The sequence below is a fragment of the Gobius niger genome, assembly GCF_951799975.1.
Source record: "Gobius niger genome assembly, chromosome: 3".
NCBI lineage: Eukaryota > Metazoa > Chordata > Actinopteri > Gobiiformes > Gobiidae > Gobius > Gobius niger.
Genome location: NC_136854.1, coordinates 10,124,630 through 10,145,666, shown reverse-complemented (window position 1 = coordinate 10,145,666; position 21,037 = coordinate 10,124,630). Strand labels below are relative to the sequence as shown.

The 21,037-nt window shown below is 42.7% G+C and overlaps 1 protein-coding gene across 1 annotated transcript in view; it reads right to left on the bottom strand.

The window, feature by feature from the left end:
* Positions 1 to 2,162: 2,162 nt before the first annotated feature.
* The window catches only part of LOC306960263 (noelin-2-like), a 132,326-nt gene continuing 113,451 nt past the window's right edge, over positions 2,163 to 21,037 (bottom strand). Inside the window, exons 6-8 of the mRNA XM_079552640.1 lie at positions 10,507 to 10,683; positions 7,644 to 7,817; positions 2,163 to 2,622 (exon numbers count right to left, since the gene is read on the bottom strand). Coding sequence (XP_079408766.1) covers positions 2,302 to 2,622; positions 7,644 to 7,817; positions 10,507 to 10,683 — 672 coding nt within the window. The 3' untranslated portion in view covers positions 2,163 to 2,301. The remainder of the gene's footprint in view (positions 2,623 to 7,643; positions 7,818 to 10,506; positions 10,684 to 21,037) is intronic.

The following is a 21,037-nucleotide window of genomic DNA, read 5'->3' as shown; positions in this document are numbered from 1 at the left end:
CTGCGGGGCTGCTTTTCCTCAGCGGGGACTGGGGAGATTGTAAGAATAGTTGTGAAGATGGATGGAGCCAAATACAGGGACATTTTGGAGGAAAACCTGCTGGAGTCAGCAAGAGAACTGAGGCTGGGGCGGAGATTCACCTTCAGCAGGACAATGACCCTAAACACAAAGATAAATCTACAATGGAAGGGTTCAATAAAAACATATTAATGTGTTAGAATGGCCCAGTCAAAGTCCTGACCTAAATCCTATTGAAAAGCTGTGGAAAGATCTGAAAACTGCTGTTCACAAACGCTCTCCTTCTAATGTGACAGAGCTTGAGTTGTTTTGTAAAGAGGAATGGGCTAAAATGTCCGTCTCTACATGTGCAAATCTTGTAGAGTCAAACCCCAAAAGACTTGTGCTGTTATTGCAGAAAAAGGGGGTTCACAAAGTATTCATTCATGCTGTATGAATACTTTTGCATGACAAAAGGTGCAAAAGTTCAAGATGTATGAGTACTTTCATGAGGCCCTGTATCTGCCTTACCTATCGGCCTGCAAACACACAGCGTCTGATGTTCCATGATCAAAAGACTGTCTTGGCCATCTGTTGGACGCACCCATCCATCCATTTTTCCTCCGCTTTGGCTTCACTGGGGCGTAAACTAGGCCGTTCTGTCTCCATTCAGTCCTGTGTCAGTGCAACACTAATATATATATATGAAAAAAGAAACACTCCAGACTGGTGGCATAATACGTTTAATGAATGTACATCCATGCTGATAACAGTTTTACAACACAGTCCCCGGTGCTGAACAGGGCCCCTCACATTCCGCTGTGGTCCGTATGCAGAGCACGCACACCACACAGAGCGCCGTCTGATGCTCCGTCTGACAGCCGACCCACTGACCCGCGGACGCTCGGGGTTGTACGGGCGCTTCGTTTGCTCAGCGACTTGAAACAAACACATTGTGGATTCAAAACAAGGTTTTTTTTTTTCTTCCTTCCTTTATTTTTTGAAGTTGTTTTTTTATTTATTTTGTACCGAGATGTGAAGCGTGACGCAAGCTCCTCCGCCGTGGTTAGTGCCAGCGCAGATTCTTGAAGTCAGGCGTTAGCGTTTAGCACCGCATGGCAGCTGGCGGGGGAAAGAGTGGCAGCAGACGTACACATTTCTCTTCCAAAAACAAGGAAAAAAACAGACATACTCAAACTAAATACAAACTCAAATAAATACAGAATAGAGTAGCTACACACATGCTTTTAGTAATCCACTATTGTAATCAGAACATTAGATTATAATTACTTCCTCCAGTTGATCACTGATCACTTTTTGTTCATATTTTGAAGTTGATGACATAAGAAATTTAGAAAAACAAACAAAAACTCCAAAGTCTGAGGGAAACACAGACATTATCTGAAGGTGCTTTATGCAGCTATATATGTGACATCAGTGGCCCAGCTGCTGTATGGGGGCTTAGCTTGGCACCTTTGTTTTCCATCCCGGTGGCCTCCTCTGGTAGGTTTTGGTGGGTGGAATGAATACGTAACCACTGACACTGATCCATCAGCTGTGAAAACCTACCAGAAACCCTACAAAACAATTGGTCCTGGAGCCCCCTAGAGGATGTAAAGTAAAGGCGCCATGTTAATCACTCATACAGCTGAATGGTCAAATATTGTTTTCCCATCTTGTCGAAAGTAAAGAATGTAAAAAGAGTAAAACGTCTGTTCTTGATTCTGTGGGAAACAGAACTAAGTAGGGCAGAGCTTGGCATCATCCTTTTCTAAACCAAAGTAATTACAAATCAGTAATCAACAAAGTAACTTGATTTTAGAAGGTGTAAGCAGTAGTTGTATTACTTTTATGCAGTAATCCCAACAAGCACTGGTCCAGACGAGGCTGTCATCTTGCATGCACACACCTGCAGCCGGTGGCTGGAGGGCGTGGCCTGGTAAAAGAGACTGAGAGACTGAGTGAGGTGGTGTGTGCTGCAGGAGCCTCATCTCTCGCTCAAGTACTTCATTAGCTTTCACACTACACCCTTTTGAAGCTCTCACCAGAAAGTGTCTTTATCCCACTGTCCGTGTCCCGGGGAGAGGACGGTCCCGCTCTGGCGCTGGGCTCTCCACGCCGCAGAAACGTGATGGAAACAGCCGCATGAGTTCACCCATAAATGTATAAATATGAATCATCTGCTGGAGGTCATGAGCTGAACCGAAGCCACCCATACAACCCCCGGACTCGGACATGTCCTATCTACAAACCCCCGCCGCAGGCCTGCCCCATGTGCGGCCCCCGGCGTCCCTCCTCCGCTCTCTAGCCGTCGCTGCGTATGACGTGGAAGAGCGTGACGTTGTACAGCACCTGGTGTCCGTTGTTCCACGTGAAGAGCGCCCGCTCGCGGGGGTTGTAGTCCATCATGCTGATGTGGGAGTACTGGTTGTGGAAGGGGATGTCCGTGTACTCGTACGCTGACGTGTTGGTGTGGTAGGCGAAGTGCACCTTGGCCCCGGCCAGGTGGGAGTTGGTGACGTACAGGGTGCCGCAGATCATGAAGGCCTCGCCCGCGCTGCGCTTGGGGAACCCGGTGTCCCAGCTCTTCAGCACCTCCAGAGTGACGGGGTCCAGGCGGCTCACCTGAATGCGGAGGGAGAGGGGGGGTTAAAGAGAGAGAGGGAGCAGAGTCAGAAGTAGAACCAGTAGGGCAAGGACAAAATATCGTTTTGCAACATATCGCAATATTTCTTGATTGTGACACGTGTATTGTGATACTCAACTCAGTTATAGAAAAAAATATACATTTTTTTTGCTTTAAAGATAGTTTTGTTGAGAAAAGACACCATGGGCAAAACACATTTTTTTCAATTTTCATGTTTTGGCCAATTTTTGGTGAGTGCCGCGCTGTTTTGGGGATTTAGCTGTATTGCTAACGATCCAGACCATTTTTCATGATATTTGTAGCACCACAGCGTATTCTATGTTATAGCTATGGACACATGCTATGTTTGAAAGAAGAGACTCTAAGCTCTCTGTAGGTGCAACAGTGCAACAGTTTAATTCTTATGTATATATGCGTCTTTTATGAAATACTCTTCTTTCTGATTAACTCCTCTCTCCTCTACAGGCAGTAACTTTATGGGAAGAGACAAATGCCTAAATATCTCAGTTTCAACGACCACATTGTTGACACGTTTTGAAGCACCGCGTGTTATCGATCACTTTTTATGGTGTGCGCATTTAAACAGCCTGGTTCTCAGATTGAAGACTTTAACAGGATGATTTACAGCTGTTCGCCGTGCAACACCACGCCCCCTCGGACAAAAAAAAAAGAAAAGAAACGCAAAAATATATATGAGATATCCAGATCCTGACTTTTCACAAGTTTTTGATTCATTTATTTCACTTCTGTTCATCACAGAGCTCCCAAAATCACACATAAGGTGTATTAAGGTGTATCTTGTTTCGTCATTAAAACAAACAAACACATACGTTTGTTTTTCCCTTTTTGGCACTTAATCTGTTAAACTGCATTAAGCTGTGTCTTTGCACAGATCGTACACGGAAAAAACTGCTTATTTTAAAACTAAACAAGATCCAAAATCCCTCCGAAAAAGTGTTGTAGCTAATAACAAAATAAAACTATAAATATAAACATGGGCACAATCCATTATTCAGATTTCATCGCTAAAAATATACGAAACATGAGACATTTCTGACCAAAAAGCTGAGAAAACGAAATCTCAGCACAACTAAGATTTTAACACCAGACACGCTCAAGGCTTTGCTGCAGCTGTTCCCATTGAAAAACCTAATTGACATCTATAGACGTTATTGGCAGTCAATGAGTTAAATGTCTGTTATAATTAAATATAATAAATGTAATAGTTCATGCATTGAAACATATTGTATCACAACATGTATCTGGCTGTCATGGTCGTGATACGTATCTGATCGTGACAAAGCTCTATCGTCCCAGCCCTAATATAAAACCAAGTGAAAGTAATTTAGAATCTCAACAGGCCAGAAGAAAAAGTCAGACCAAACAAAAACCCTCAAAGGAGGTTTTCCAAAAGAGCCATACCTCACACTCTGAGCCGTCTTTGCCTCAAAATTAAATGGTTGCACAATATTATCTGATGTTACAGCTGCCAAAAAGATGCTGGTACGCTGTTGGCAGCCTCTGACTCGATGGGAACAGCTCCAATCTTCCAGAGATAACGTTCAGTTGGAGCTCTCTGCCGCCACAAATCATAGAGCAAAAACTCAAAGTATCTCATGCTGGTCCAACTTACTAATGACACTGGTACTGGACTAGGTTTAGGGAGGAAGTTGTGTGGGATGTGAAAGTTGATTTTTGTGAACAAAGGTTTTCCCAAACCATTTCAAACAGAATCAGGTTTTATTTTCATCAGTTACATGTTCGAAAGCTGAAGCAACAGTCCCGATCAAAAGTTTAAGATCCCCTGAAAAGTTGAGAAAAGTCACATTTTCCATGGTTGGATTTTATCAAGGTTCACAGTAAACACAGTAGAACTATGCAAAAATGGGAGTGTGACAAAAAATCTTTTCTGTAAAGCTTTTATTGAAAAACAAATAAACTGAAAAAGTCTGTTTTTGCAGCTGATCAAAATTTTAGGACCACATGCCTTTAAAAGTTCACATCTGTGCAAAACTGTGGATTCAGTGTCAATTTCTGTCAGGTTTTGACACTGTCATGACGTCCTGATGGCAAAGGCAAATCCTCTCAATTAGGCCGTGTTTGGGTTGTTGAGCTGCTTAAGAAGAGCCTCTCGCAGAGCGCCATCACTGCTGAGGTAGGACACGCAGTAAAACAGTCATGTTGAATTGATTAAAAGATCTGGATCAATAAAGTCAAGTGGAAAACCCAAAAAATGTCACCAGCGCTGAGCCTGAGGATCTGATTGGCTGGAGGATCCTCGGCCAAAGTAAGGCTGTTACTGGAGCCCAATAACCATCAGAGGCATCTGTGACTGAAGACCTTCAAAAACAAAAACAAAAAAACGCCTCAAAGCCTCCTCTCCTGGAGCCACAGAACTGTCCGTTTGGACTTTGGAGAGAGACCAGACGTGGGACATCGAAAGGTGAAGAAAGTTTGATTTTCTGATGAGAAAATATGTGACCTTGATGGTCCTGATGGTTTCCAACGTTACTGTCATCACAAGCAGATCTACCTGAGATGTTTTTTTTTTTTTTTTTTTCTTTTTTTTTTTTAATGATCTGGGGCTTTTTCCTCTAGTGGAACAAACAGGTGGGGCAGGGCAAAGGTCAAATGGCCGCTGGCTCTGGGCAGATGTTACAGAGAGCCTCCCTCAGACTGAGGCCCTCACTGTGGGAACCACTGCTTATTGGGCTGCAGTCGGCTCCAGGATCAGAGGATCCTCCAGCCAATCAGATCCTCCGGCAAAGAGCTGAGGACATTTTTGAATCTTCCACTTGACTTTTTTGTACCATAACCCTCAGGATCCTTTAAGAAATTCTACATGACTGTCTCACTGTGTCTGATGGCGCGCTGTCAGATTTGTTTTTGTGTCACTCCCATTTCTTCTTGTTGTGTGTTGAAGTTCTGCTTGGAAGCTTGTTAAGATGTGAGCTTTAAGTGGTCCTTTAATCGGGACTGTACAAATAAACTAAAAGAAACATGTCCTGACAGCTAAGCAGGTTTGTTGTGAAGGGGGGCAAGAGGACGGAGGAGGGGCTTAGAGACAGACTGTTACTTGTTCAACCAGAAAGAATAGCAATTTTTCAAGAAGACATTTCTTGCATTTTCTTACCAACAAAGTGTAAAATGGCTTAAATTACAGATTGCTGTGACCTCCAATGTATTCTAAATCCTGAATAGCTTAGTAGCAGTTAGGAGTCGTTTTAGGAAGTCTATAAAATCCAACTCTCCAAAACAAAAGTCTGCTCTCCCTTTTTCTATTGCGCTCTAAAGTAATTACCCACACCAATTTGAAAGCGCTCAGTGCCGGCACATGCCTGGTGTGTGTTTCTGTCTCCCTGCATGCAAAGAATGGCCGCGCATTAAGAGAAATGGAAAAGCGATTTCAAATAATGTGCAGCGATTAGCCAACACACATTAACAGCTGTCTCCAATTACCTCCCCTTGGCCTTTTTAGTTCACACTCCGACTGCTCACTTTAGCACGCCACGCTGATGTGCCAGAACATTACGACCTGCTGTAGAGAACAACACTGACTACAGATACAGGGATAGTGTTAGAGAACTCAGATTACTCTATAAAAGTAACGAGTGATGCAAATGTTACTGATGCCCAGTGGACTTTAAAACAAGAGAAGATCAAGATAGTTTCTGTTCATGATCACAGACCTGCATAAACCTGCATTTACCAACATTTTTACACACCAGCTTTTGTGCAAACAGGATTTATTTAGACTTTTGACACAGTATAAGTGAAAGTGTTTAAATAAGGCCAAGTATTTAGGGGGAAATGTAGTAGGCTTATCCAATTCCTGAACCAAGTCCAAACAGTAGATACAACAAGGTTTAATGTTGAACAATTCATATCTCTAGGTCTAAACCAGGTCCAAACTGGGATTAAACAAAGAAACCAGGTCCACATTAGGGCTAACTGAGCGTTTGTGCTTGTGTCATGATGTAGCTGTATGTGACTAATAGCAGAGTTTGTAGTGTAGTTTCATAATGACAGCAGCTAATGCTAATGCTAACACTAATGCTGCTCTCACAGACACAGAACAGGAGCTGTCAGTCAAAGCAGAGCTTCAGTGGGTTTTCAAAGAGAGCTTCAGGAGCTCTGAGGGACAGGGAGACGACAGAAGACCACACTGAAAACCCTGATTAACTACTTCCTCACATAATTTACCTCACTTTAGTAATTTAATGCCTATATTTGCAAAATGAAATGATCTGAGTGAAATTTGGGAGGAGGTTTAGCTCCTCTCGTGGTCGATGAGGAGCTTCCACTGATTTTGCCTAAGTAATGTAGTACTAGTTATTTTTCACAGTAACACAGTAAGGGGTTAGTTTGGGTCATGCCCACTCAGCCTTAGCATTTCCCATTTCTGTGAGCGTCTCTGTGAGCGTCTCTGTGAGCGTCTCTGTGAGCGTCTCTGTGAGCGTCTCTGTGAGCGTCTCTGTGAGCTCTGTGCTAAGAGCAATAATTAGTCAAAATGGCAATGGAAAAAGAAAATTGTCTGTTTTCATTTCTAAGCCTGATTAGAGTTATTTTGTGCAGGGAGCAGCAGAATGGCTCATTTAACATCATCAATCAAAATCTGCTACATTTGACTCAAATTTGAAAGGTAAAAAAGCGCTGAAAATCCCATCATTATTTCCAAATACCACTGGGTACAGTAGATCTTAACTGGACTAAACTCAGTCCTGTTTCATTTGGCTGTTTCTTATGCGTCATAGATGAAAAATTCAAACTGCCCTCCACATTTTCATAGCCCTTAATCCATCCCTGGACTTGTTAAAGTGTGTTAGCGCCTTGTGTTGACTGTGCCATTCCCGACCACTGCCTGCAGAGGAAATGTATTTTCCTTACGTTAGCCTTTTTTCACATTTTAATTTTGCACAAGCCTTAATTATGTACGACGTGTTCACTGTAGTGTTTTGCTGAATTGCAGCGCGGCGCGGCATGGCCCTGCAGTGATTACCAGGATGTTGCCAGCGTTGGGGATGGAGGTGTACACCGCCCACAGCCCCATCTCGTCTGCCATAAGGTCGATGTCCGACGAGCCCCCCCAGCTGTAGGGGAAGGTGTTGTTGTAGCCGGCCCCGCTCAGGCTGCGCTGGAGCACCACCGTGCGGGAGCGGAAGTGGTACTGCACCTGCACCACACACATACAGTACTGAGTAAAACCACAGTAACGTTTCAGGAACAACAAGGCAGGTAATCAGCCTGTGGATACTAGGGTCACAATATGAGGATACGTTTTCCAGATTGTGCCTTGTTCCTACTGACATTTGAAACATCTGTAAGACACCAGGGTGGCACACTTTTTCTTTCTCTAACTACGAATGTGAAACAGAAACTTGAATGATACAAAGGTAAGTATGGACATCAATAATCCCTCCCTGTACGTATACGACATGTGTAAGAACATTAGAACAGTTCACACGCTATCTTCCATGTGTGATTCTCTTTATCTGTGTCTTTGTACAACACAATAAGAGTCATATCTCTCTCTGTGCCGTCGTTGATGGCCTTCAAGGAACTTTTCGACGTAGATTATCATCAGGGTTACTTCTGACGTTAATATGGCCTTCGGTAAGAAAATGATTCATAAGATCCTGCAGATACACTGATGTGTACAATGCTGCCTTCCCTTTGAGTAAGTAATTGCTTTATTTGTCATTGTACAAGTGTACAAGGAAAAAGTGTTGTGGTGTTAGTCCTGAGTCGCTGCGACTGAGCCACGCCGCCACTGAGCCACGCCGCCACTGTGGGTCATCCTGACCGATGTGTTTTTGGAGGTCGTGGAAACCGTCAGTCTCCTCTGATCCTCTGAAACGGTGCAGCGCCTCCTGGGTTTGTCCCTGTTTCAGAGCATGGTGTCCTGCACTGGTCAGCTCCTCCTGCGCAGCTCCCTCCGCTCCACAACAGACTTTCACAATCTTCTCCTTTGTCCCTTCCTTATTTCCTGCAGCTCCTCTTGTGACACCTCCTCTGTGCCGCAGCTGTGGGGGCTCTTGGTGCCTCTTCAGTGTCTCAGAAGAAGACATTTGTGGTTCTCAAATGGGTTTAACTAAGCTGCTGTTTACTTTTAAAAAGCTGCTTTCTTCAGGACCATTATGGACTCTGTGCAGTAAAAAAAAAATCCACCAAATCCCACAAAAACTCAGCAAAGCCATACAGAGAGGGAGGTTGCTGCCTGTTTACACGTCGCAATGACGGCAAAAAAGGAAAAAAAAGATGGGGATTGTGGGTATTTTGTGTGACAGTGTTTTAGTCTGGTTTTACGCACAGGAGACTCCACAGACTGGCAGATGGAGCTCGGCTCGCTCAGCCCTGTGAGATTCATTTTTCTGCATTTAAGCACACGCAGCGTGTCGTGCATTTATCAAGTCTAAAAATTTTGTCGTCCTTCATTTTACTTATGGAGCGATAAATCGTTCACGACAGGCCTAACGTTAACAATGTCAAAAGTGTGTCACACCTAAATGTGCAGCTATTGACTCAATTTGTGGTACAGATGCTTACAATACCAATTGAAACAAGGCAAAGATCTGGCAACATTTGGCCAAAGTTAATGTTGTGAGTAAGACACCCACAAACGGGCACGTTGAAAGCTGCCAGAGGGAAAACGAAGACAGAAAAAAAACGACTCTTTCACCGACTGCTTTTACAAACGCTGAATTATAGTACTGTCCAACAAATAAAGACCAAGGGTGGCACAAAGTGGTTCAACGACCCAGATTTGTATAAATTAGCAGTGCTAACCATAGTACTAATGTTAGCTTCATGCTACATGCTAACAGCTAGCTTCGAGTGCTGTTTTTTTAACTTCTGGTGGACATTCTGCTATGTCAAAATATTCACAAGGACTGGATTTTGACTTGAATTTATTTGTGCGTGTTAAACATGCTTATAGTCCATCAGAAAACGTCTAAAAGTGTTAAAAATATATTATTTCTATAATCAACACTCTTGACAAAACCACAGCTGCTAGTATGACCCAATGACATCTGTATCTATGATGTTGTTACGCAATGACATAACACGCATAACCTCTAAAATAACGAGAGCCTCTTGCCAAAGCTTTCTCAAGATTGGACATGACACTCGTTGACGTGGCGGCCATTTTGTGACGGCCTGGCGAGGCTAACCTCTATAGCAACCAATGCAAAACCGGGAGCAACATTTTCCTTGATTCAACGGCAGAATGTGAGACACAATCATTGTTTGTGATTGGTTTATAGCTTCTAAGTCTCATATGTCAGTCAGGATCAGGTCATGTCTTTTGAAACGTTGTGTTGTTTAGCTTTGTTTTCTCCATTCATTCAGGGTTCAGTGTTAGCATTGACTGTATCACTGTCCCACGTTAATAAATATTGGACATGTCGTGTTAAAAACTACAGAAATACTGTGTTAAAGCAAATGTTATATTTGATATAAGTAGAAGTGGATGATTTGAAGGTTTTGAAAAAAATCCATGAACAAATGGAGCTAAAGTATGTGCCTCCTATAAAACTAGAATAACATTTGAAAAACTGCACAATTATCAAAGAGTCATGAAATAACTCAAAATAGATCCAAACAATATCAAGGAAATTAGTGGTGTTTCCATTTGAATACCTAGCACTGGGTTAGAAGGGCCAGTCACAAGATGGCCGCCAGAACTGCACTCTAGCCTATGGCCATGTTCTATCTAGAGTTTTATTAAAGATCTTTGACTCCTCTCTCAAACCAACTCAAACTTGTCTCTTCATCTAAAAACTTGAGCCTGGCTCTCCTCAAAAGGTCCTGGTGGTTTGCGACATCATGATGGACGTTCAGCCGACTGGGCCGTTTCTCACCAGGATGTTGCTCTGGTGCTTGTTGTAGTACAGTGACCCGTTGTAGACCACATGTCCGGTCCCGGCCCAGGGCTGAGGGAGCAGGTGTTGGACGAAGTTCTGGCCCTTGGTGAAGTCCGCCATGGTCCGGAACTCCAGCACACGGCGCCCTTTGTAGTAGCCGTCCATGGACCACACCTACAGAAGGACAACGCAATCAGTTTGCTTTGTATAGAGACAGTCTGACATGTTCTTATCTTAAAAGGCTTGGATAATTGTAATTCATAATCTCAGCTGGATTGTGTTCACCGTTTAGTCCAGACTGCAGGGTTTGTACAAAGTAAGTGCAAGTGCAACACAACTAATACGTCCACTCAGACATAGAAACACATTCAACAATTGTTTCTATTGAAGCCAATTGTCGAAATGTAAATCGTACAATAATCAGGAACAGATGTCGATAGTGGGAAGAAATAAATCTTTTAACCTCTTACCACCCACCTAAACCAAATGCATTCTGTCCTCTTTGGCTATTATATAGGCCTGTGTAACACCTCATTTGAAAGCTAAGACCCACAAAACAGATCTTTTTCCTTGCGTTGTTGCTGTGTTGTGTCACCTTTTGTTTGTTTTGTTTTTTATTCTTTTTTTTTTTCTTTTTTTTTCATTTTTGTCACATTTTTGTTGAGTTATTGTCAATTTTTTTGTTGAATTTTTGTCACATTTTTGTAGAATTTTTGTCACGTTTTTGTTGAATTTTTGTCACGTTTTTGTTGAATTTTTGTCACATTTTTGTTGAATTTTTGTCACATTTTTGTTGAATTTTTGTTGAATTTTTGTTAAATTTATGTCACATTTTGGTTGAGTTTTTGTCACATTTTTGTTGAATTTATGTCACATTTTTGTTGAATTTTTGTCACATTTTGGTCGAGTTTTTGTCACATTTTTGTTGAATTTTTGTCACATTTTTGTTGCGTTTACATCCTTGTTTTCTTCTCATTTTTTGTGGCAGTTTTGGTGCTTTTTCCCCAAGAAGCTTTTTGATTAGGGTAAAGCCAAACTGGAGAAAATGTGATCCGTTCAGGTGGGAGTTAAGAGGTTAAAAAAAGGTATTAAGGTACCAATAGATGGATTTCAATCTGGTCAAACATGAGACACGTGGCTGATGTGTGCGTGCAGAAACCATGTTTCCATTATCACCTGTCACTTATTTATATTAGATATCAGTTCCCTACACTTGAATAATGCCAATAAATGAACCGCGGTTAAGGCTCGAAAATAGTTCAAATTACATAGAAAGCTTGTCACCTGAGGACGCAGCCCTTGTTAAACTCACTTAAAGGGGCTAGATGCAAGTTAGCCTACTGCCACCTCAGGTCATACGTGTAACTGTAGCTTCGATATTAAGTTCGTGCATGACAGCACTTCGGACGCGAATGAACACCTTTTTCAGTGACAGTGCAGGATTTTAGAGGCAGCTGTGGTGAACAGGTCTGAGCTCATTCTACACATTAGGACATTGTTGGAACATGTAGGGGAGGAAAATACCTAATTTTAACATTTTAAAATTCCGTATAGTCCCTTTAAAGAGGGGGTATTATGCTTTTTTCAATCACATAGCACCAGTCTATAGCACACTACAATGATGACTAAACCTTCTATTGGTCTGTAAATGCAGTAAATTAGAATAACTGCCTTGTATAAAATTGCTCTCTCAAAATGGCTGTAGCGAATGTCTTGAAATAGGCCTCTGTCTCTTTAAGAACCTCTGACTCTTTCCGACACGCCCCCTCCACACACTGTCTGTGGCATCAGTGGGGAGGGGGTTCTGCTGAGGGGCAGTGGTTGGTTACTCGGCTGGTGACGAAAGCTCGGAGGCGTCTCCAGGAGGTGGGGGCGTTCCTAGGAGGACTCAGGCAAACCTTTCCCTAAAATGGCCGCCATCAGAGTTTTTACAGATTACTCAAAAATATGTGAAAGTGCCAAGGCAACACTTCAGGCATGTTTTTAATGAGGGAATGACATAATATCATGATGTAAAGCTTGAAAAAGTCGATTTGCATAATACCCCCCCTTTAAAGTACAGGTGACCAATGCAGCACTCGATGTGCACTCCTGATCTGATGTCTACAGTGATACAGGCCAACGTTAGCTATGTAAATGTTTCCTTCTAGGGATGTGATGATATCATAATCTCACGGTACAGTATGATTTCGATATTGATCACACGGTACGATATTTATTGCGATATTGTGGATAAGCTCACGATATTGTGTTTATTGTGTTTATCATAATAACAAAAAAAAAAACACACGTTGCCAGTCACCAGGCCATTTATTGTTGTATCTATGGATCATGACAACAGAAAATGCTGATCACTGTGTAAAACCAGTCATGAATGTGCTGAGCAAATAAAAACAGCCTGTACAGCCTGAACATAACTTTAACATAAGCAAAAGGATAGGTCAGTGTTTTTCAGTCGGCATTTTGCCTGACTATTTTATATAAGTTTAAGTTTTTCTTCAGAAAGGGAGAAGAGGCGGATGTTGAGTCGTCAGATGACTCTGAAGTCAAATTAAATCAATAAAAAAAGCAGCTCACTGTGGGCCATGTGCTGGTTCAGTGCAGTTTCAGTTTCACTTTCCACACACAGCTGAAAAACTCACGGAGCATCGAGTTTGATTTGACACTTGTATTTGGACAGTTCCAGGACAACATTCTGCTTGGTTTTGGAAAAAAGCTTTAAAGGCGGATCATTACCAAGATTGGATTTTACGCATTTGACTCACTGGATCTATAATTCAGCAGCCGGGTCAACAGCAGGACCCGGAGAAACCATTACAAAGCCACACAGATTTCATGTGTTTTTGGAGGATGTTACTTTGGAGGTCTGGGGCGTCTACAGCAGGGGTGCCCAAAGTGGGGCCCGCGGGCCAAATTTGGCCTGCCGGAACAATTAGGTTGGCCCGCCAGAGAGTGACCTACTTTTGCGCAGCATCTGGTTAATACTAGAGCGTCGTAGCATCAACTTTCCCATTTTTCCATATTATTTTATTGCAAAGGTCGTTGACATATATGACTTATAAAATAATTTATGCTGAACTGACACTTTCAAATTGGTCTAATATGGCATTTTCTTTGACTTAAAGGAATAGGCCACCGTTTTTACATACTAAAATATGTTCTTACCTCACTATAGTCGAGTTAATATATCCCCGTCTGGTCTTTGTCCGTGCGCTCTGTCACGCAAACGGAGCACATACGCAGCCTCTCCCACATGTCACATAGCTCCAAAAAAGCTCACGATAGAAGCTACCAAGCTCTTCCACGTGTTCCCTATTTAAATAAAGTTACGTGAAGTGTTTTCATGCGAAGTATATTTACACAGAAATGTAACGTGTCGATTTTATAAGCAAATAAAGAGGGGGACTATATTGTGAGGCGTAATGATACGAGGAGCAAAACGTCCGCGCAGTAACTCCTAAAGGTTATTGACGGAAGTGAGCGGGGGAAGTCTTTAGGAGTTACTACGCGGACGTTTTGCTCCTCGTATCATTACGCCTCACAATATAGTCCCCCTTTTTATTTGCTTATAAAATCGACACGTTACATTTCTGTGTAAATATACTTCGCATGAAAACACTTCACGTAACTTTATTTAAATAGGGAACACGTGGAAGAGCTTGGTAGCTTCTATCGTGAGCTTTTTCGGAGCTATGTCACATGTGGGAGAGGCTGCGCATGTGCTCCGTTTGCCTGGCAGAGCGCACGGACAAAGACCAGACGGTGATATATTAACACGTCTAAAGTGAGGTAAGAACATATCTTAGTATGTAAAAACGGTGGCCTATTCCTTTAAAGAAATGAATGAGGTAAAGTCACTGTAGGTACTGCAGGTACAGCTGGTGTAGTTTACATTTTGCACTATATTGCTACAATAATTGATTTTGTTCTACTAAAACTAGGCTTTTGTAGCATGTTATTTGCATAGATAGAATTTTTCATTTTGGCCCTCAGAGACAAAAAGTTTGGGCCCCCCTGGTCTACAGCAGTTCAGCCGTAAGTGATGATGACACACAAGCGTCCTACCGCAACATTGTCAATATCATCACATCCCTATTACCTACTTCTAAATACTGTCATTAACGTTAGTTTGGAGGGGTGCAGAGTATGTAGGACCTGAACCACTAGTATGATGGGCGATCTCGTGAGATCAAATTTCCATGAGATTTCTCATCACGGTGGAAAGCAATGTCATGATATTTTAATCTTTTTTTTTTTTTTTATTGGCTGCAATTTTGATCTAGACTTACTTCCTGTAGACTGCGTATAGGGCTCAAGGGAGTATTTAGGCAATTGTTCTGTAACATCATATACTCAATACTGTATATTGATTGGCACATAAACTTTGATGCATTTTCCAGTTCAGTCTGTCTGCCTCAGTGTTGAAACCTGCAGACTGGGCCTTTGCAGACACACGCCCTAAAGCCTCCACCCAGCTGGACCTGTCTTCTATTTTGCGATTGTAAACCTTCTGTCAAAACAGCCAAATGCATTCGCCTTGTTCTAATACTAAACCTTATGCACACATAAGCCTGTATGATTTTACACATGATGTTGGTCAAATCTTATCAATTCCCGTCCTTATTAGTTTGTTCATTTTGTTACAAAAACACAATACAATGGTATCTCGGCCACCCCTCAGCACTAGCATACAAGACCAATCTAAGACATTTTGAACTAACATTAGCAAAGTTTGTATAACCGTAATATCCCCTGGTAATACTACGTTATTTCATATATGATTATTATTTATTTTCTTAAATAAAAGATAATATGTATGAGCGCCACAGATGTGTACGTTCTCGATCTCAACTCTTGCATTCAGGTATTTGTGTTTAACTGCATGGGTTTGGATCAGATTTATGACATCATCATCATCATCATCATCATCATCATCATCATCATCATCATCATCATCATATTAATATCATCATCATCATCATCATCCTCATCCTCATTATCATATCATCATCATATCATCGTCATCGTCATCGTCATCGTCATCGTCATCGTCATCGTCATCGTCATCGTCATCATCATCATTATCATATCATCACATCATCTCATCGTCATCATCATCAATCATCATCATCCTGGTCTGTAGGAGGTGGAGCTCCTGAAAAGGGTTGCTTTTGAGCAGCATTCTGAAGCCACCAAGGAGCACCCAGCGCCCCCCACCTGAGACAGCCAGGCAAATGTGTTTACGCGAGTTAAAAATAATCCCGCCACCGAGCATGACCTAAATGAGACCTGAGTGCTTCTAATGTGGAGGTAATGAGGAAAACAGGAGGAGAGAGAAAAGATGGCGACCGAGAGGAGGCGAGAGGAGGCGAGAGGTAGAATTTAAAGAAAGAAAAGAGAGAGGGAAGAGAATAAGAACTAGCAGAAGGGTGACCGGGTGAAACAAAGACTCTGATTGGAGAAGTATGTAGGGTTAATCTCACTGTAGGTGAAGTCTGGAGCGTGTTCTTGCTTGGCTATGATTTCTCAGTGAACTCCGTGAGTTAGTTGAACCTGTCTTGAATTAGTGACATTAGCCAAGCTCAGTCTCCTTTTGGTGAAACCCAGTAATTGCAGCTTGAATTGTTGTGCCTAACGTAAGTCAGGTTTTGGAGCCTAAGCCGAGCTTTACTGAGCGAGTTTTATGAAACAGCCTCTGTTCCTTTAAACGTGGTTGTTGTTGGTAAATGCAAAATTCAGCAATACAGTGAAGGGTCCGATCCACCAGGGAGCTCGAACATATTGGCTCGAACCTTTCAAGATGGGATTTTGTGAGGCAAAGAATTCACATCTCGTGACAATCCATCTTAAAGCACAAGGTGACGAGATGGCCCAGCTCTATCAGTCTAAGTACACAGGACACAAATGAAATGAAAGAATGAGACCAATTCATATTTCATGTTTCAACCCAAACCTTCTCACCGATCGCTGGCACCAACTAAGCTCAACCCCTTTTGATTTCCTTTTGTCCTTCAAACACCTGTCCCATCAGCAGCACGTCGTGAGCGAGTTCATTTCCTGAGCCCCGCGCCATTTCAAGGCTGGATTCCAGCTCATTCTCCAGGACTTTCAAGGTCTAGAGCACTCGGGCTGCACTAAAGGACATCATTTCATACGTGCCGCGGGGAGCTGCAGTCAGGGCGAGGAGAGAATATGAGCTGCAGAGATGATGAAAATGTGAACCTTGAAAAAAGGCTGTTAACATTGAAGGATGACAAGCACCAGAGGGAATGAGCATGTGTGCAGACCTATCTGCTGAGTTACAGTGTGTCAGAGGTGGTCTGTGAGAAGGTCAAAGTATACAGTATAGGCCTGAAATCACCCAAACTACATCCTCTATGTTCCTCTTTAAGGATATTTCAGTACATTACTTCACTAAGTAAAGATAATAAAAATGAGTGGCGCCAATCATAAATTTGCATCTTCAAGGGCCTCACGAAAGTTTCAGTTCGTGAGGCCCAGGTGTAAGAGACTCCACCGCAGCTGTTTCCATAAACAGTTGAGCTCGTTGAGCTGGCTAGCTAGCTTCAGGTTAAACAGCGTAAAAGTGAAATAACTCCTGCCCACGAGTTCCGCATATCGGTGTTTTTTCCACGGAGAAGTGTGGGTTGTTGTGATTCTGTGCTGATGTTGTTTCATTGAGCCTGACGGAGATCCTCACAGCGGCGAGAGGCTCACTCTGAGACGAGCCTTCAGACAGTGTAAGACCAGCTTATAACCCACAGAAAGTCCCTGTAGTTTGGCATATAGTGAGTTTAGTAAATGAAATATTTTTTTTAAATAAAATGTTGCGTTTGTGGGACCGTGGTATAAGCGGATTAAACAACTCGGAGCCGTGCATTAGACGGTTATAATGCACTCTTACTTAGCTAGCTGCTGTCACTGTGAAGCTACAAGAGGCCAAACATGACAGAGATGGGCTGTGTCCGAATGTCCACACTATTCCCTAACCCCTCTTTCACTACATAGGCCCGCACTATATAATCGACTATATAGTCACTGATTCTGTTGGCGATTCAAACACAAGCCACTACTTTCTCCGTGCTGCGTGACGTCACGCGCGCTGCGGCGTGCAGATATGTTTTTTTTTATTTTTTTTTATCTGAATTTATTTATTGTTGCAAACGTTTATTTTATGAAACAGAACGACTGTTTTGTCATTTTTACAGGCGTTACTATCATCACAAAAAAAGGGGGGAAAAAAAGTCACCCCAGCGTTAGCTCAAAAGACGTGCCGAAAGTAGGTCACAGGCAGGTGTCCGAAGCGCCAGCAGGTTGAGTGACTACATCTGCTAAAAGTTCACGAAACTCCGGGAATAATGTATTTCTGTGATAAAGACCCACCAGACTCATGAGACAGTGGAATATTTATGGATAAATACGAGTCAGATACGCTTTTACTTCACATGGATTTTACATGAATGGCTTGGATTATTCGAGAGGAAGCTATCGGTCATTTAACAGCGCAAGCTAAAGGTAAGCAGCTAACGTTAGCATCTTTTCACCGTAACCGTTTATATTTAGGTCATTTATTCATGAGAAATACAAACACACGACTGAAACAGCTGATTTACTTCAGTCGTGTTGTTTAGTTCAAAGACCTGTCGCTGTCAGGCTCTTCTCCGACTCTCGCAATGCATTGTGGTCTATATTGACCCGTTTAGGGACCATCGATGCTCACTACTTTTGGAGATGCATTGTGGGAAATTTCAAGTGCACTACTTTTTTCTCTCTGGACATTCGGAGACCCCTACAAAATGGCGTGAGCACTATATAGTGCACTATATAGGGAATAGTGTGGACATTCGGACACAGCCATGGACTTTATGTCAGTCATGGGCGACATGTTTAATGGAAACTTTCAAAAGAATGTACTTTTGTGGGATAAGACAACTTTTCGGGAGAGTTAAAAGTGCTCCTCCTCCAAGCCAAAAAGTGTGCAATGTTGTGTAAAAAGGCACAATGTTGGTTCAGGTATATGCAGGTCCATGATGAGGAACAGAAATTGGTTTGAGCTTCCTCTGTTTGAAAGACCAGAAGCTTAGACCCCTCCACAGAACGTTTTCCTGGCCAAACCCCTCTGCTTTCACAGGAAGGAAGAACTGCGCCCCCTGCTGGCGGTTAGTATAACTGCACACAACTACATCTCTACATCTGTACAAGTAGGGTTATTTTCTGAACCTATTTGAAGTCACATTGCAAAAAAAAACAATGTGTCTGAGGTACGGGAAGGCTACAGCGTCCATAAGCAGTAAAAAGAAAAAGCCAGATGAACGTTTTTCTGACTCACACTGATCAGTGATAAAAAGCATCCATTTGAAATAGTATGAAATAATGAGTTTTCTCTGTGAGATAAAGACGGGCCGCAGCACGCCATATCAGACGCTGTCACCAAATATATCAGCGCTTTGAAGTCTTGCTATTCTGGGATCAAATGACGGAAGCTTTTACTACCACAATGTTTTTATAAGAGCACGAAGATTGAAAGAAACCGTTTCAGCTCTTGTTTGTTGCTTTTAGCTTAAATATAACTTTTTTTTTTTTTTTGACAAACCTCTCCCCGCCTCTTCCCCTTTCTCTCCCTGTCTCAGGTGACGATTACACATGGACTTGAAGCGAATGAGGAACTGCCATGTCAAAGTGTGAGTTGCCATGGAGACCGAGCCATGTCCCATTTGTCTCGTGCCTCCAAGACGGTTGCTGCCATACGGTCATCGAACGCCCAAGACGGTTGCTTGACACTGTTAGAGGGCATGCATATGATGTCACGCCGTCATCTGTTTGTATGGTGCTGGTGAGCTGTGAAATGTACTATGATTTCGCCTTGGTTTTTGAAGTTTGACGCTCAATAAATCATGCGTCGACTCAAGGGCGTGTGTGTGCTGTCAGTATTGGGAGGACACTTCACCTGTAGTCCAGCTACAAACCCGAAAATGTGAATATCTCCGACAACATTTCACCATGGCCTTGACTTTCACTTCTTCCTTCACATCTCCACTACATCCACAAACCAGTGTTCATTGTGACAACATATTTTAATTTAGTTTTAGTCTTTTAACGAAAATGTAATTCGATTTTAGTCTAGTTTTAGTCGACTAAAATTGCAAGTAAATAAGACGAAATTTAAGACGAATTTAGTCGACGTTGCATTGATAATATTCATTATAATCATATTTAATCTTGTTCCTCTGCTTCATGGAGCTGCTCCACATGAACAAAGCTCAGAGCTGATCCTTTGGCAGAGAATTTACATGATCTGAGGCTCTTTCAGACGGTCAATAGAAGTTTGGATGATTTTAGTCTCTCCTTTTCATTTTTATTTAGTCTCATTTTAGTCGACTAAAATATCTGGACATTTTAGTCATAGTTTTAGTCTCATGAAAAACCTTTAATCTAGTTTTAGTCCAATTTTAGTCGTCAAAAACAACACTTTGACTAAAATTAAGACTATATATTTTAGTCGACGAAATTAACACTGCCACAAACTCCAATATCCACCCTCACCCACTGCTTGAGTGACATCAAAACCTGGATGAAACACAACTTTCTAAAACCAAACAGTAACAAACATCAAAAAACATCATCAAATCTGCTCAAGACCTCGGCGTTCTCCTCGACCCCACTCTTTCCTTCGAGCCCCGCGTCAAGCAAATAACCCGGACTGCTTTCTTCCATCTCAAAAACATATCACGCCCTTCCCTCACTTTCTCTGCCGCTGAAACTCTTGGTTCACGCCTTCATCACATCCAGAATTGACTCCCTGCAACAGCGCCCTCTACGGATCACCATCCAAAACCCTCAATAAACTGTAGAACATCCAGAACACATCACCCCTGTCCTTCAGAACCTCCACTGGCTCCCCGTCCCTCAACGCATCCAGTTCAAGGTCCTGCTCATCACTTTCAAAGCCCTCCATAATTTGGCCCCTCCAGACCTCACCGACCTCCTCCACCATCACACTCCATCTCACTCCCTCCGTTCCCTCCCCTTGAAGACCGAGCGCCGAACCTGGGGAGACAGAGCCTTCTCCATCGCCGCCATTATTATTACCAATTAGCATGAGTGTTGCGGACCGTCCTCTCTCCGTCCCCACATCGGTGTTAAGCTTCTGTGAAAGTTTGCGCAATGAGAAGATCTCCACATGTCCCCGACGCCCCTCACATCCCAGTGGGAGCAGCGGGGCTTGAAAACATTCACGCACCGTCGGCTCGAAGACGCTATGAACACTGCCGCTCCGGTTACTGCCGTACATGTCAATGCTCGGAAAAGGGAAAGGTGTGAAATATTGGTGGGGACTGTAGCGCAGCGGTTAGTGCTCTCGCTTCACAGCTAGAAGGTCCGGGTTCGATTCCCACCAGGGACGGGGCCTTTCTGTGTGGAGTTTGCATGTTCTCCCCGTGTCTGCGTAGGTTTCCTCCGGGCACTCCTACCACTAAAAACATGCACAATAGGCCAGGATGAATGATGTGTGTGTGAATGAATGTATGGT